The sequence below is a fragment of the Ambystoma mexicanum genome, chromosome 8 (genome assembly GCF_040938575.1).
Source record: "Ambystoma mexicanum isolate Mex_15411 chromosome 8, UKY_AmexF1_1, whole genome shotgun sequence".
In the NCBI taxonomy this organism is placed as follows: Eukaryota; Metazoa; Chordata; class Amphibia; order Caudata; family Ambystomatidae; genus Ambystoma; species Ambystoma mexicanum.
The window spans coordinates 1602006832-1602024838 of NC_090929.1; the positions used below are offsets into that span (position 1 = coordinate 1602006832).

The window sequence follows — 18007 nt, forward strand, 5'->3', positions numbered from 1 at the left end:
AAAAACAATCCTGATTAACATTGTATCTAGCTTATTGGTACTTGCTCACTCTGTAAACGCAGTCCTCCACTTATGTGCCAGAATTCTTGGGTGCGTATTCTGGGCTGCACTGTTTTCTAGACCTCTGATGAATTTTGGGATCAAGTAGGGCGGGGCCGTGTTAGATAGGCATTTGTGCATGATTTATAGAATCTTGAAGATAATACGCTCTTTGATGGGAAGCCAATGGACATTTTTCCTAGCGGCAGAGATTTGTTCGCGACTCGGGACGTTTAGCGCCGCTCGTACGGCAATGTTTTGGATTACCTGTAGCTTTGCAATGTTCCTGCTTGACATGCCAACAAATAAGGCATTACAATAATCCAATCTTGATCCAATGATTGCCCGAGCAATCCTGATACGGCTATCCAGGGAGAGGAAGAATCTGGTGGCATTAATCAGTTTCGTAGTGTGTGCAGATGAGGAGGCAATCTCATTCACCTGGCGAGTGAGCGAGAGTGTGGCGTTCAGGTATACGCCAAGAGTTTTCACAAGGGATGATACCTGAATTTGGATCCCATCAACGCAGAATGAGGAGTATTGGGGCATCAAATTCTTGAGTACCGTAGGTGGCCTAACTAGAAGTAGCTCTTATTGTCCAGACAGAGGCGGTTAGTGGCCATCCAGGCTTGTATCGTGGCACAGACATTATTTAATTAGCGGAAGTCTTTAGAAGTGCTGTCTTGAAGACTCCATAGACAGCCAGAAATGTCTGAACCGCAGGAATTTAGCATGTCAGAAAGATATGCCTGTACTGAGTTGGTGCTCGAGGCACTCATGGAAGGGCATGAATGACTCAAACTCATCCATCTCTGTAGTCAAGCTGTGGATGTGGCCACTGTAGGACATCCTTGTGGGTGATATGCAATGCAGTACTCCTGTAAGAAATCTTTGGACGTGCAGTTTTTTTTAATCCAGTTTTGCTATAGTAATGCAGTTACAATGACTGTGTAATGCTGTACTCCACAGCCCTGCAGGCACGTGGTGTACCAGACACTTGTACTCCCTATGCGCCTAACAAAAAATAGGGAGTAAAAATACTGCTCCTAGCTTCGACCCACACTGATCCACCAACATGTTTCAATCAGTGTTCTCAGCTGAGCAGTGCCACAAGAAGGAAAACTAATATTATTGCTTCCAGGATTGAAGAGAAACTTCAGGGTAAAATGCTTTTTTTTTTTATTTACATGAGTTACTAAGTGCAAAGGAGTATGAATTACCAACAAGATTTCGATTTTAGAGCTCGAATATATTACTCCTCGCTTAGAAAATACACCAATGGTAATTAACATTATTTTTTAACTCCCTATAACAATATTTTAGTCAAACCTTCAAAAAACATGTAGTAAATTAGTTCCAGTTAAAAGTCCTATCTGAAACATATGTAGTATTATGCAAAATCGGTATATTTGATCTAACACTATATATTTTATTCACACTGGAACACCCTACCCACGCACCTCAGGGGGATTGACTCTCACCTGGCCTTCCACAAAACCATAAAAACTAGGTTGTTTGTCTAACTTACCTGCCATGATCTCTGCAGGTAGACGAACGTCACATGTAACCACGCTCCCTTTCTCTCTCTGTAACTAAGTACCTCATGTCTTCTATGTATTCATAATCTTGCCTGCGTACACCTTCATGTAATAGCACCTCGATGTCCATGGGCTGCAGTGCGCTCTCCAAATGTTTAGAATAAAATAAAATAAATAAGAGTACAGTATTCATGGGTCACTAGACTCACTATAGCACACTATTCCTATAGCAAACCCCACTGGTAATAACAAGAATTGTTAATGGTGAGGAAACGTGGGAGTCTTGTTATTAACCATTAGGGCTCATTGTGCTCACCTGTATTTGAAAACAATAAAGCAGAGATTCTTAAGCCTCCGTTTCCCCCTTTCCCCTGCATCATACTGCTGTTCCAGCTCACTCCAACACCATGTTTCGATTCCATCACACTCCCTCTGTCATTAGGGCAGTCCTCCTCTCATGAGCACAGTCCTCGCATAACCTCCCTCTCTCTACCATTCTTTCTTCCTACAGCCTAATTCACATCCAGTCTGTCTCCAGGAACACCCAGTCAATTTCATATACCATCTGTTCTGTATGACTCTGCCACCCATGTCTTACACACGCTATTTGATATCCCCACTCTCACAAGTAGCATTCTGCCATTCCTCCTCCCAGGTTACCATGTACTCATTTCATCTCTGTTCTCTGCCATTTTGTCATTTTGCCTGTGCTCTTTCATCTACAACATCTCAGTGACAATGTAGCAGCATTCCGTTATCACTCTGCAGTTTACTCTCTTCTGAATCTCCATTCCATCCTCCCATCCTTTATCTGCACAGAACCACTGTCTTCACGTCTCTCACTGCACGACTACCTTTCTGCCATTCCATCTCTCCCATACACCACCCTGCACTTGTTCTTCAGGAACATTGTGGCATCCCTGAGCTCCTTTCTCTCCATAGCCCCATTCTTTCTATGTATTGCGCACCAGCACTATGTTGCCATCCATCTCTCCCTGGTGCCATTATATCGATATGTGTAGCTCCAGATTTGTGTTCACATCCATCGCTCTGCATTGCCATTGCCATGTCAACTATCTCCAGACCATTTTGTTTGCAATGACCTCTCGCCCCATTACCATAGTAGAATCTGTTGCACCCTTCTGCAATCCATTCTCGCCCATTAGCCATGCTGCAATTCAATTTCTGACCAATACCTTTCACTATTTCTTTTCTCAGTGGCTCTGTTCTGCCATTCAGTCTTTTGCTAGCACATCACGACATTCCATACTTCCGACACCATACAGCACCATTCTGCCATTGCCACATACATTCCATCTCCCTAGCAGTATCGCCATCCACCTCCTCATATACTCCATGTTGGCATTCCATATCATAGCATTGTGCTAGTGTAGCTAGCTCCTGCATGTCTTTTACTCACCTGCCTCATTGTGCTTTAATCTCTGTAGCCCAATTTGGCTATTCACGCCTACACCACGCCTCATATTTACTTCTCCCGATCCAGGGGTAGGAAATGTATAGAATTCCTGATTGTGGTCTTCCCTGTGTGCTTTACATTTGTCGGCTTTTCCATGTTTGCAAACTCTTGATTATGTAAGGTTGCTATACCCTCACCGGCAGGCAATGGGATCTGCCTGGATGAACAGATCCTGTGGCCAACATGCTTCAGTGCCCTAGTGAGATTCCACTCCAGCCCATATGCCAGTGATGGATTCTGGGGCTTATTAATGCCCTGCTTTCCTTAATGTCGTACCCTGGTCTGTGCCGCAATGCTTCTGCTCCCATTGGAAAATCTCAACTTAAAATGTTGTGATAGGGAGCTATGGACAGTCCATATAGAATTCACTGATGTAGTGTAGTCTTCTACTGCCGTGTACAGTGTTGTTCATGGGTGCCTTTCCCTCCAGTTAAAAGGTACAATATAGCTCAGAAATATACAGGGATAGCCGTATTTGAATAAAGTGTGCAATGCCCTCGGTCCCCCCTGCTAACTGAACTCTCATCAGCAACTTCCTTTGTAACACTACGTTTAATCTTGTCTATTTCTTTGTTTGCATTTGTCCAAGTCCATGGCAGCTTAGTTCAGACTGTTAGAGCATAGAACTGAAATAGGAAGCAGGTTGGATGGATGACGTGCTGGCATTTCCTGCCCATTAGTGGGGCTACCGGGTGGGGCATAATCCCGCTGTTGTGCAGTTCCCGTTCAGAATGCGACCGGATTGGCGAATTTGGGCTGTCCCAAGTGCCAAGGACGAGTATGCTCGTCCTTTTTTGCATAGATTTACATAATAGCCTGGCACTTAAGGGGTTAAACCCGCTCTTTCTCTGCTGATGTCCTCTGTAAACAGAGAGGGGCATTTCCTTGGCATCCAGGTAGCACCTCAAACAGCTATGAATGACAAGTCATGGCGTTGATACATGTTGGCCTCTAACAATGCTAACAACACAAGAGTTCATCTCTAATTGCTCTTTAACAAGATTAAAGAAGCAAGAAAGTTTATATTTTAAGACGACAACCTGTGGGACATTAAAACTAGTTATTCTCGTTTATTTCGGCCACTTTTTGGTCTGTGTCATCTTTTCTTTCTCACTTTTTGCCTTTTACTTTCTTTTATTTGAAGCCGACCTGTCTTAACTTGGTGTAGTGTTCAATCGGGAAGTTCTAATACTTGGATCTTGCATGCTTCAAACCTACAACTACCCCCAGGACGGTGTACTAAAAGGCTGCATTTCTTTTTCCATTGTAACCACACCTCAGCAAAGATTGGCAGGGATTTGAGGCAGCGTTGGCTGTAATTCCCTTTTATTGTTTGTACTTGAATTTACAAAGTAAAGGCAATGACCAGAAATGCACACTCATGACCAGAAGAGATGCCATGCACTGTTCCCCTCAGGCCCTCAATTATTTCACTGGGGTATTAACAGACAGCGCATGCTTGACACAGAGGTTATTGGTATCCTCTTAAATCATACTTTATACTGGTTTTAATAGCCTTCTTGTTGTTGTGAGTCAACACGACTGGTCAGTCAGAGTGAGTCCACATCCAAATGTCATTAGCTGTACAATAATCACAATGCAATAAAACACGGTCATGACAATTTGGTAATAGCGGAAGGGACATCCTTACTCGTTTATTTCTCAAGTAACAAAACGGTCATCCTGTAATCTTTAAACGTGTTGAAATGTGGGTACTTGAACCCACCAATCAAATTGCCAATATTAGCCTTCTATTATGTTTTGAATCCGGTGGTTTGCATCATTCATTCAAAAGTAGCAAGGTAGCAAAGAAGCAAACTCTGCATCGCTAGTAGTTCAACGCTCAGCAGTGTAGTTCACGATGCACACCCATAGGAGAAAAGGGGCATTGCAACGGTTCTGTATATTCTGGTCCAAAAGACAGAGATACATTGCAGAGCAAACGATTGCACCTGCCTGTACAGTTCATTTGCCGCGCACCCAGACGTAGCCAGGGGGACCCAGTGCGCCATTCTGTGGCATGTCATGGATGACACACTCTTTAGAAAAGTGTACTTGCATTATTTGTATGGCTGGGCTCCTCCGATCTCAGAGCACATACATGGGAGCATGCTTTGTCATTTTAAAAAGAATGAATGTTAAAGTGAATTTTCTTATTTTCTCTTGATATTCTTTTGAGTGTGAATAGTTTGATTGGCGCACCTTGTCCTACTCTCCCTATTATCGAGACTTACTACTGCACTGAGTAGCCATCTACAAATGCAACACAGAGCATCTTAGTGTAAAGCGTTAGTGCATAGCGAAATATTGTAGAGATCATATGGCGGTGCGCATCAAGCTTTTAAGGGGTGCTCTCATTTCAGATCCTGGGGTGGTCATTTGTTGTTTGCGCTTATGCTTTTCTCCATCACTGTCTTTGTCCTTTATTTACAGATTACTCTCCCCTGTTTCTAGGAGAAAAAAAAAGTGCATTCGTTACATACAAGGTGAAGGCAGCTGCATCAGCCCACCCTCTTCAGACGGAAGCCTACTAGACTCTCCTCCTCTCTCTCCTGACCTGCTGGACTCCCCTTCAAGAGACTCGCTTTCGCAGACTGAACAAACCCAGCCTCTGTCACTGACGTTGAAACCCGACCCCTTGGCACGCCTCTCCATGCTGCCCCCCTCGTTAGGCTTGACGGATAGTCCTGTGGGAAAAGCGGGCGTCCTGTCTGCTACCAGTTTTCAAAATGGGGGATTAGAGCATCATCTGCCTCACACTTTACAGTCGTCACTACTGCCATCCTCGTCACTAGTGCAACCATCAACGTCGTCCTTGCATTCCCATCATTCTTTGGCAGGGATGCCACACCCTCAGCCACTTTCACTCGTCACCAAGTCTTTGGAATAGCTTTAGCCTGGACCTTGGTCTTGATTCTGTTTTTTTATTGTTGTTTATTATTATTTGTGCCACACCGGCTAATTTAGTTGATGTTTTATCAAGTTCATTGGTCAATATTTGACCCATCGTTATTTCAATTTATCCTTTTAAATATGTAGATTTCAAGAGCCTCATGATTCTGCCAAAATTTTTATCAACAGCTGTTTTAAAGTCTTTGTAGCATTTCGAGAAAAACCTAAATATATATATATATATGTACACATTACTGTTAGTAGTTCTAATAGGTTAATGTTAAAGACTGATTGAAGGGTAGACGAAGAAGAAAAAAGCAATTTTGAAGCAGCCCTTGCAAAGAAGGTGTTGGTTCTTTATTATTTGTATTAAATACGAGCTAGTGAACCAATAATTTTACATCTGGTTTTTAACCTATAAGGGCACAACGAATGCAGTGCCGCCGACTTTTCTTGTGTGAAGCAACTGTCATTGTGATAGTCACTCGTTATTGTTTAAATGTACAGAAACAAAAGAACAGAGGTATCAACATGGCGTGTTCATATGCCTTGTTCTATGGTAGTGTTCATTTTTTCGGGGGAGGGTGGGAACGATGCTATGTGAAATATTCAATTACAAAAAAAGTAAAGGGAAAAGAGGTATGACTGCGCTATCGGACCAGTAGTATTTATTGCTTTAGAGATTGCTCGTCGTATCTGTACCTTGTCCGTTTTTAAATGTTTTCCTTTTTTTCTTGAAATATTGTACAGTTTTTCTTTTAGTAGTGTAAGCATCTTATAAATATATAACGACTCATTTGTACAAGGTTTTTAAGTTTATATATAAAAATGTACATATTTTTTTTGTAATTATTTTGTTGTGCTGTACGAAACAGTCTCCGCCAAACGGACGGAATAGCTGCATTAATTATGGATCCGCAGTGAAAAAAGAAGGAAAGAAAGAACGCTTTAAAAGCCATTTCATGAAAAAAGACTTGAACCGCACATATCATGAAAAACGGAAGGTCGACAATTGCTGTTTCAAAAACAGTAAACTTGCCAAGGCTTCCCTTTTTGGAACTGCAGTGAAATCCCCTTGCAACATTAGGACGATCTACAAATTTTCATGTGCCAAAACGTCTCATTGCTTCTCCAAACATAACTCTGCTCCTGTTCCAAATTCCTCCGTCCCTTTTTACTGCTGTGCATTTTTGTGTTCCTCATGTTTTGCTCTGATGTTACATAGATGACGTATGTAGTTTTTTCGTCTGCTAGGACAGATGTCTTTGGTAGCGGATTGACTGGACACCATTTAAAACTGAAGAGGTGAATATCATTGAGGTCCAAAACGATGTACATTAGAATTCAACTCAAAAAGGAAAAGACTGCCACTTGTGTGTACAACTACGACATATAGGCCGGTAGCAAACGGAGTACAATAAAAAAAAATAACCAGGCATGTTGATGTTGCAAATGAAAGGCTGTACAAAGCTGGACACTCCACATCCAGTGCCATTGTAGTTGACATGAAGCGATTGTAAAACGTCTCATTTTTTTCTCCCCCTTTGGTTTATTAAGATGCTAAATATAACATTTTTTATTGTGAATACTTTGAATGTTTCCTAACAGCTGTGATGTTACTGTTCTGTTTTAATGCTCTTATTCCGATTTTAATTTCGAATGGTTTTCGAGCCATATATTATTATTATTATTATTATTTTATTTTTTTGTAATGAATAAATGTTCACGCTGTACAGTATCTGTAGCATGCAGTTCTGGATTAATAAAAAGCAACTTAGTATGTTCAGAAATGAAATGGGCTTGAGTGTCCTCTGTTAGGCTGTTGATGGTTGAAGAGTTGGGGGTCTCCGTTGACCCTAGTCATGTCACCCAGCATACATAGGAAAGATATAGGGCTGCATCACATAAAATATGTGATCCCTACCATCCAGCAGACACGCATGGTGCGTTCTCCATGCATAGCCAGATCTGCCTGCTCCATTAAATAGAGCAGGATTTTTCACCCTCAGGAATATTTACTCCACTGCCGCAGCAGGCCGTAAGTCTACCGAAATACAACTCTTTCTTACAGTTTAGAGATTATGAAGTACATAGGGTTTAGGAGATGACAGGTGGGTGCACGCTGTTGCTCTTCCCTTCCATAACCTTTACTTTCCTAGCAGAAGCACACTTTGTTTGAACTCAACCCCAGAGGAATAAGAGATTTGAACAGCTCCTGCACTACACCTTCAAATGGGTCAGTGATCTCAAAGATTACTCAACAACAACATAGACAAAGATGAGGGATAGGGTGACAGATTGATAGACTGATAGGTAGATACATAGATTGGGTCATCATACAAAAGATCGAGCAAGCAAGGGACAAACTCAGAAATGGCAGTACTTGTAGTATATCATGTTGTGAGTGATGCTTCTGAAGCACCGTTACAGGTATGTTCAGTTCCTTTTCCTCCTGACTCCTGGGATGCTTTGGCTCCAAATTAGCACAATGGATCATCCTTTGCAAAATAATTTAAAAAGGAGAAGCCAAGTGTGTGTGTGTTTGTGACTGCAGAACCTGGGATTGTCCACGGAGTGATGTACTTTAGCCCTACCATAGGTATACAGACATTAGTCTGCCAGAGGAAAGAAAATGAGCAAGGGGAAGATAAGAGGATGGAAAAGCAGGAAAAACAGGTGCTACAAACGGGGTCCCGTCAAAGTTTCGAAAACATAGTTTCAAAATACAATAAGTTTGAAACAAAAGGATTGAAAAAAAATGTTCTAATGCATTTTATTAATGTAGATGTTTTTTTTTTTTGTTCGTATAGTAAAATTTGTGGTTTTTCCCAAAAAAACGGGTTTGGGGGTGAGCCCCCCACCCCCAATAAAAACTCATTCAAATTTTTTTTCCGATCCTTTTGTGACGAAACATTTGTATTTCGACACTATGACTGTCAAACAATTGACTAGAAACACATGGAGGGGAGGGATGCAGCAGTGGGACAATGTTTTGTGGTAGCAAATGGTGCATGTCATTTCTGTTAGATGAGCATATGTCTGCAAAAGGAAGGAGACGGGTATGTCTTAATGTGTTATGATAATTGGGTCACGTTTCCGAGGCAGATTTGGAGAATGTTTAAGTTTGTACAGAACGTAATGTTGGATGCATAAGTGATCAAGAGTGTGCTCAGGAAATCATGGAATTTTGGGGGCTTATTTGCCCAGATATCTCCATATGTTGTACCCCAACTCTAAAATGTTATTTCTATGGCTGCCAGGCCCAACAAAGAATGGGGTATTCGGGTATAAACTGTTATGAAGGTGAATGTTGCCGGTAACATAAGGTAAGGAATGGAATAGTTCAACTGGTTTATAGTCATAATTTAGAAAACAATAATGTCGAAAGTCATTTTTTAGAAAATAAAATGTCTAAAAAAAAGTCGAATTTATTTTTCAATACTTTTTTTTTAAAATGGGGGTTCCCCCAACCCCCATTTTTTTTTTTTAAATTTTACCCATTTTTTATACTTACCAAAGCCAAAAAATACATATAAATTAAAAAAAATACATTCGACATTTTTTTTGACATTATTTTTTCGACATTTTTGTCATTCGACATTATTTTTTCTAAATTATGACTGACCACCAGTTCAACTAGTACTGCAATATATTTTTTTAAAGTTTGCCACGTTGATGTCAAAAGGTTATTGTGAGTTTGTTGCATTTATTTTAGTTCCTGGTGAAGCAGGATTGTGGTGTCTTACTTGGGAGTAGGCTACCAAAGTATAGTAATAAATGGACATCTAGCATGATAAAATATCCCTTGGCTCCCTATGCACGCTATATTCATTAGGCTAAATGAAATGCGGGGGTGACTGTGTGACAAACAGGGTAGATAGGGAGAGAATGTCCAGTTGTCTGTCCTCTTGAATGAAGTGACAGTCTAGAACCCTTCTGGTATCTTATGTTGTGTTATGTTCCCATGATTTAATTTAAAATTAGGCTATGATATGATTTATTGCTTGTGCATCACTTAATGCCACAGTAAGGCAACTTCACAATACTGAAGATCACGGGGGAGGTAGGGAGAGGAGGAATCTTTCAGACTGCAAGTCAAAAACATGAATACCAGTGCACCCAAATATCAGCACTAAAGAGCCCCTTGGTCAGTTAAAGCAAAGAGTATGAATGTGAAACAGAAGTGAATGTGCTCCAAAATTGAATCACGGGCCATAGAAATGGTGATCTAGACAGCTTGTACACTGGGAAACCCTTTTAATAACAACAATCTTCAGTGGTTGTTTGTCAGAAATGCAAAAATTAGCAAAAGGTTCAGTTTCCATTTTGGAAAATTAAAGTCATTTTCTTCCTCTGTTTGCTGGACATTCTCTGATTGGCCTCACCATCTTGTTCCTCTTGTTTTAGTTCTACTCAACCCTATCTGCAGACTATCAATTTATGAATGTAGTTCCAATATTTCACATGTGCCATTGATGACCACATAGGAGTGATGCAGTTTGTCAATAACAGATCTCCTAAAATGGTAAAGCATATGAGAGTACCCGCCCTTTCATACCATTAACAATCCAGAGAGACAAAGATAGAAATCCTGAGTGTAGACCCACAGTTTATTTTGGTTAGTTGGCACTATAGCATCTCCTTTCCATGTCACAGACTCCATGGAATGGGACTTCAGTGACTGTTACTATGGATTTCCAAAACCATGTCTTATACTTTAAATGTCATACATACGTGTCCTAAAGCTTATTTATAGATTGACCATGCATCCACAGATTGAAATACACAAAGGTGTGGTTGTTTGGCATTAATTGGCATGGGGAGTCAAAAGTAGCTCCTGGTAGCAAGCTAGCCAAGCTCTTAATGGCTACAAACAGAAGCTAAATAGCTCTCATCTCCCCTCAATTTCAAACCCTGAGCTAGACAATAGGCATATACAAATACAGTTATTTATTGGGAATTTAGTTGCACACTAAGAATATGAAGATTGCACAATGTCTCACAAAACCATATATAACATTTATACACATTCACCATTAAGAGGCTAGAATTGCAAATGCATTAATGACAGTTCAATACATATAAGTAGTCAGATGTAAGGAACATAGTCATCACTAACACAAGAACAACTCCCTTCAATCTTAATAAGCCCAACCCTGAGATGGTATGGGGCCTTGTGTCCAAAAGACACAAGATCCAAAGTATGGCTTCTTCAGGTAAGGTTATTCAGAAATGAAGCTGTGGGCTATCGTGGTGCTTTTAAACAGTTTTCAAAGTTAGATAGGTATTAAATGAAGTACAGGAAAGTACCCAACTCAATGCTTTTCACTAGGGTAGACCTAAGAAAGTAGCCTTAATCCAGGTTCCATCACCAGAGGTCAAGTCAAGAGTGAGCTAGGCTCAAGGACTGTACGCCCAATGTTTAGCTGTGGAGGACAGGAGGGGACAGAAACAGGTATGTTAATTTACCCACCTGACTGATTCATCTGGCTACCACTGCAGATCTTCTGGAATCCGATGGGAACGCAGTCTTCAGCGCTTGGTTCAGGCGAGGAAGGCCCTGGGGTTGCGGGTGCAGAGGTCACTTTCCAGGTTGAGAGTCTGTTGCATTGCAAAGCAAACTGTTCCAGTCAGTGCCCAGAAGAAGCCCCAAAACGAAGAAAGGTGAAGACTTCTGCAGTGCATACCTCCTCAGGACACCACACAGGATTGAATAAAGAGTATTCCAACGAAGGTCACCATGACCAGGAGCCAATAGGTGATTGTGCTGCGGAAAACAAAGAAGAAGCCCCAGCAAAGCTTCCCTTGAAGTGAGATAGCTGAAAATTCAGAAGCAGTGGACTTGTAGCAAAAGCTAACGATCTGAAAAGTTCCATGGTTCCAGTCGAAACTACCGGCTACAGCGAGGAAGCCAAGGAGGGAGCTGCTCAGTCCACCGGTTGGTCCAGGGACACTTCTGAAGGCCTAGTTCCTCGAAGGGGTCGAGACTGGTTATTCCCACCAGGTTGAAGCACCAACGAGAACCTTCTCGGGATCAGGCAGAGGAGCAGGACTTCACCTGGCCAATCACTGGAGTCGATCTTGGTCATCTGCAGGGATCGTTCTCTGGTCGTTAGCGGGCAGTTCATCTTCGTAGAAGTCTTGGCTCCAACATTGATCGTATGAATATCTGTAGGAGTCCCCTTTTTATGAAAGATTTGGGTTGGGAGGAAGCCCAAGCCCACCAATGGTACGGATCTGCAACATTCAAACAGACTTGGGTTGTCCAATCCTGGACAACCACTAGTCACCACATCTACCCAGCAACAGACTTTCAGGTGTCATACTTTGTAGATTGGGTCTAGACAGTCCAAGCCCCCTCCTGTGGCACTCATACACAAAGCCCATTAGCAGGCGAAAGCAGCAGTTTTGCCAGAGGAAGGGATTTCCATATAAAGCATTTCCTGACCTCAGAAGGCAGGAAGAAGGCCAAAGAACAGGCAAAAAATCTCGTGGCACAGCCATTTTAGGTGGCTAGCCACCTTTAGTAGCCAATCGCTATAATGCAAAAGTGCACAAGTAAAATCACATAAAAATGGTAAAAATCACACAGCTGCCACCAGAATTTGAAGTATTTGAATTTGAAGTAGTTGTAGCACGCACACAACAAACTTAATCATATCCTGTCTCAGATGGTAACATTTATAGCGAGAATACATAATCATACTGAAAACAGATGACACAGAACTTAAAAAAAAAAAACAAAGACAGACAATCATCAGACTTATTTAAATAGGTAAATCTTTAAACCTGCTCTAAATTTCAGCAGGAAAGTTGCCTGTCTCAGGCTCAACGGAAGACTGTTCCATAGTCGTGGTCCAGCCACTGAGAAACACTGGTCACCGCTTGATCTGTTGTTTGTCCTCGGAAAAACAAGACAAAATTTATCTTTAGATCTAACGGCTCTGGTTTGTTGGTATTGCTTACGTTTCTTGATGAAATAGGCCGATGCCAGCCCATTCAGGCATTTGTAAACCAAGCACCCAATTTTAAATTTGATCCGATCGTCCTCCGCCAACCAATACAGTGATCGGCAGAGACCAGAAGTAGGGGTGTTTTTGGTCGCACCAAAGACCAGTCTTACACCCGCATTTTGAGCTTTTTGGAGGCGATGAATCTGGTTGGCTGGAGCTCCAGCCAAAAGTCCATTGCAATAATCTACATTGGAATTGACTAATGCCCCAACCACCACAGCACGATCAGTAGTTGGTACATAGGGTAGTGCTTGACTCAAAAGACGGATGTTGTAAAAAATGGATTGAACTTTGGCAGATACCTGGGTATTACAACCCAGGTCAATCTGCCAAATACAGCCAAGATTCTTTACTTTAGAAGAATACTTAAGGCTGGTACCCTGAAATTGGGGTGGGTGAGGACATTGATTTCCTACAAGGAGATGCTTAGGGCCAAACAGAATCACCTGTTTTGAGTTAAGCTGTAGCCAATTCTTTTCCATCCAGGTACCAATTTCTTCCAAACAATTACCAGGACAAGGGCTTCCTCCACATCATCGAGCCTGATGTAAAGCTCGGTGTAGTCAGCATACAAATGAAATCTGAGATGATATTTCTCAAGGATATTCATAAGGGCACGGAGATAGATATTAAAAAGGAGTGGAGAGAGTGCCGATCCCTGTGGTACACCACAGTACTGGAGAAAAATATCGGAAAGAAAGCCACCAACCGGGACACGTTGTTCCCGGCCAGCAAAAAAGGATGTGAACCATAGTAATGCACCATGGGCCACCTTCACAAGATTTTGCATGCGCTCCAGCAAAATGCCAATGCGGCGGACAAGTCGAGCATTACAAGCAGGGAGAGTTTACCTGCATTCCCAGCCCGCAACATCTCATCCCAAACTGCCGTCTCTGCCCCATGTAAGGGACGAAAGCCGGATTGTAGAGGGTGAAGGAGGCCATGGTCCTCAACATGGTCCTGCAATTGTTTAGTAACCACTTTTCCCAAAGTCTTGACTGGCCAGGGAAGGGCCGCAATTGCCCGATAGTTATTATAGTCGTCGGGGTCCAGGCTGACTTTTTTCAGAAGCGGTGAAACAACCAAAAGTTTCAGAGTATCAGGAACAAAACCCTGGGTAAGTGACAGATTTACAAACGTAGTCATAAAAAGGGTGAGTTCCAATGAAAGTCGTTTAGCAACTAGAGCAGGGATTGGAATGAAATAATTATTGGTGGGTTTCAGCTGAGACAGAAGGACAGTGATATCTTCCTCTGAAACTTACTTAAAACTAAACTGAGCTGTATCATATTCAAATCATTAGATTTTTCATTAGCTAGGCTCAAGGTCTCTAGTTGGGGGGTTAAGTCTGAACTTCTATTCAGCATAATGTTATCTTGAATTTTCACAATTTTATCTCTAAAAAAGTTGCTTAGGCCATTAGCATGCAACACAGAAAGAAGCTTTCACTGGTGCATATTTATTTGGGTTAACAAAATCAGCAATTGTCTTGAATAACTCTTGGGGACTATTTAATGGAGTTGTGATTTTGTTTGATAAAATTTTGATTTAGCAGTGAACATGCTTTTTTATAATTAGTCAATGCTTTGCTTCCCGCCAACGAATGTACACTAGACTTTGTGCTAAACCATTGATGTTCATAATATTTATGTTCTTTTTTCAATTCAAAAATATCTCTAGTAAGCCATATTTTTTGAGGGCTTTTTAATGGCAATATTTTATTAAGAGAGCGTATTTGGTACAGATGTTGCTCATGATTTGAGTACCTTCTTCAAATAGAGCATCACAATAATTTAGCAGAGTACACTTACCCAATGCTGTGCTCAGATCTATCCTGGGTATATTATCCAAATCTTTTTTCTTTCGCATACATCTGGTACCAGCGAAGGCTCAAGTAGAGTCCTCATATTGTTCTGCTTTAATATGAAATACCCTAAGGTAGTGGTCGGTCCAGTGGATGGGGAACGTATCTCCCAAACTGATCCCTTTTCCCTTTGCCAGTACTAGATCGATGCAATGGCCCATTATATGAGATGAGGTGTGGGTTAATGTTACAACCTTGTGTTGAGCTAGAACTCCATGTAGTTGCTTTTTTGACTTTGTGACATCCTCTAGCCAGATGTTAAAATCACCAATGCACAATAGTTCCTTATATTTGCTACCTGTTGGAAGTAAGGAAATCGTCCAGGCCCTCCAAAAATGACACTGCTGACCCAGGGGGCCTGTATGCCAAAATATTAAGGACTGAACATTTTGGGGATAAGGAAAAAGACATAGATCCAATCTCGGAGACATTATCCCAGTGTAAGGTTTTGAGATAATCAAATTTCAGATGTGAACGATAGACAACTGCTATCCCTCCACCAACTTTACTTGTCCTATTAAAATATTGAATGGCATAGCCTTCTGGCATCAAGTTATGAAAAATTGAGTGGGAAGTATCTGTAAATCATGTCTCAGTGATAAACAACACATCCAGTCTATGGAAATCAATTAAGAGACATTTCGGTAGCATGAGCAACGGCTGATCTGGTATTTAACAGCCCTGCTGATATTGACAACTGAGTATTAAGGGATGAAATGGTGCATTTACTTTGCAATTTAGGCTTTTCAATTCCCATCATTCGAATTTTCGAAAGTGCACATAATGAAAAAGCCCCTATATTGGTATTCAACCCCAAAAGCACATCCCTTGAATAACCAAAACGTACGATAGTTCTCAGAATTGAAAACAGGGACAGAAATTCGAGAAATACCTGATTAAAGTAAAAAAATGCTTCACTATAGCGGAAATAAATGGGTAAATATATTAGAGAAATTAAGCAGCATGCCCCGCCGACCGCCATGACCCGTCCGAACAGGCCAAACAGGCTATGGGTCAGCGCTTCGCGTTGACGTGAGCCAGTTATGGCCTGCGTTGCATGGTCATCACGTCAGTAGGGGGCGCGCTGACTACAAGGCTAATGGGAATTGTAGTCCCAACGCCGCACGCTGTTTTGCGGTTAAACAGGCACGATTTTGCAGCACAGAACAAGTAAAAAATCAGTTTACACAGTTTAAAAATGTATTATGTGAGGCTAAAATAAGTTCATTTAGGAAAATATTCAGAACGCCAATCGGCGTGTAAAACAATTAGGCTAGCAGCTGGGCAATGTTTAAACACAAAGTTACAAGCACATGTTATCAGTTTCTGGCAAACAGTTCAAACAGAGATAAGAATGTAACTTTAATCAGCATACCCTGAAACAGCTCCAGCTGGTCTTAGACACTTTGGGCCTCATTGCAAGGTTGCTGGTCCGGATACAACGGTACCGGTAAGCTTACTGATACCGTTATATCGGGACTAGCAAACTCCGAGTTGTGCCGCGGGTGCCTTTCATTCCTCCAGGTCTGACCTGGCGACATGAAAGGCACCCGCGAGCACAGCAAGCCTGCCGTCACCATTATGAATGTTATGAATGCTACAGGCCTCCCCATTCCCATTGAGCCCTTCAGGGCTCAATGGGAATGGGGATACACCGGCTCCGGCACCCGTGAAAGGGCAATTACCTGGTCTGGTGGGGCCAGAATACCCCGGTAATTGGCCATTCGCGGGTGCCGGATTTTCTTCCTGGTTTGGTGGTAGCTTTGCCGGTTTTACCGACAAGGCTACCTCCAACCTTGTAATGAGGCCCATTGTCAAAGTAACCAAAAAGCCATTAAATAAAAGGATACAAATTCTAATTCTACAGATCCTAATTGCACCTAACTCTAAGGTGATGTGTGCAACAGTAACAATGCTAGAATTCATAAAAAGAGACGTAGGGCCTCATTCCGAGTCTGGCGGTAACCATGCCGGTGCTACCAGCGGGCTGCCGCCGGACTCCCAATGAATTACCAGCGCCTGACCTCCAGGTGCCACCAGGCTATTCCAAGTCCGGCGGCCGGGAAGTCGGGCACCAGCAATTTAGTTAATCCCATTCCCATAGAGTACTAACGGACTCTATGGGAATAGGACACGGGACCACCGGCACGTTAACAGCAGTGCCAGTGCTCCTGTGGCATGTCTGCCTACCGTGGCCACTGCGCCCACCATGGTCAGGCCTGTCAGGCACAGTGGCTCCGGCAGGCAGACTTCTAGTTTGCAGGTGCCGGAAACAACAGTGCTGGGAGGCTTACCGGCACCGGTGTTTCCGGACCGGCAAATTTATAATGAGGCCTATAGTCTTTCAGTACTGATATTCCTAGGGACTGGTTAGTTTCCCCATAGCAAAACAGGAAAGGGAAGTTACGGAGCTCCAGAAAATCAGCACAGGGTTCAAAACGAACAAAAATAAGGGCGGGGGGGTTGCATAGAAATCTATTGAGGGAAAGGTGCAAAAAGAAAATATTTCCTAACAGTGACATATTATCTTTTGAAATTTTGGGAGATTGATTCATGAACCTCATTAATTTGGTCCACTTATCTCGCCAAGTACTGGTTGCCATCGCAGTTCTAGTACCACAATCTCTCCCAGCCTCTCTGCCTCCACTGCCCACTCGAGCCTTGCTTCTGCTTTTCTCTGCTCCACGGCCCATAAGACAGAGGTTCACCACTTTCCCAAGGTGCATTTGTTTCCGCTATCTCCTTTCAGATATGAATGTATATATTTAAAGGGTTTTCCATAGCCTGAACTTAATCAGAGAGTAGTACAAAGTAGAGCTGGGTAGAGTGGTAGGGCTGTGAGTGGAAGTAGGAGAGTTCTATCAGGATCTGGTAATCAGCTGTGGAGGGTACATTCTTTGAAGAGTAGTCTTCATCACCTCCAAGAAGTGCAATTCGGAGGGAGCCATTCTATTGTGTACTGAAATGTTGTTCCGTTGAATAGCTGGGTACAAAGTAAAGGCTTCTCATCTTGTTTTTCCCCCCTCTTGCACTACCTGTTTTCCGGCCTGACAATGTTGAGGCTCTTCTGGTGCTTATGTGCAAGGGGCCAACAGTGCTGCCCCTTCTCTGATTCTGATTGGATTCAGGGGACCTATTCTCTAATTCTTAACATTAGGGAAAACTAAGATGTTTCTTCGCAAAC

General features: G+C 42.3%; 1 protein-coding gene across 48 annotated transcripts in view; it reads left to right on the top strand.

The window, feature by feature from the left end:
- Positions 1 to 7741, top strand: part of TCF7L2 (transcription factor 7 like 2) — a 602916-nt gene extending 595175 nt beyond the window's left edge. For 18 of the 48 annotated variants that reach the window (XM_069611806.1, XM_069611797.1, XM_069611798.1 and 15 more), the window contains one exon: positions 5488 to 7741. In XM_069611806.1, the coding sequence (XP_069467907.1) occupies positions 5488 to 5944 (457 nt within the window). In that variant the 3' untranslated portion in view covers positions 5945 to 7741. The remainder of the gene's footprint in view (positions 1 to 5487) is intronic. The other 30 variants (XM_069611804.1, XM_069611803.1, XM_069611815.1 and 27 more) reach the window with 6 other exon arrangements.
- The last annotated feature ends 10266 nt before the right edge of the window (positions 7742 to 18007 follow it).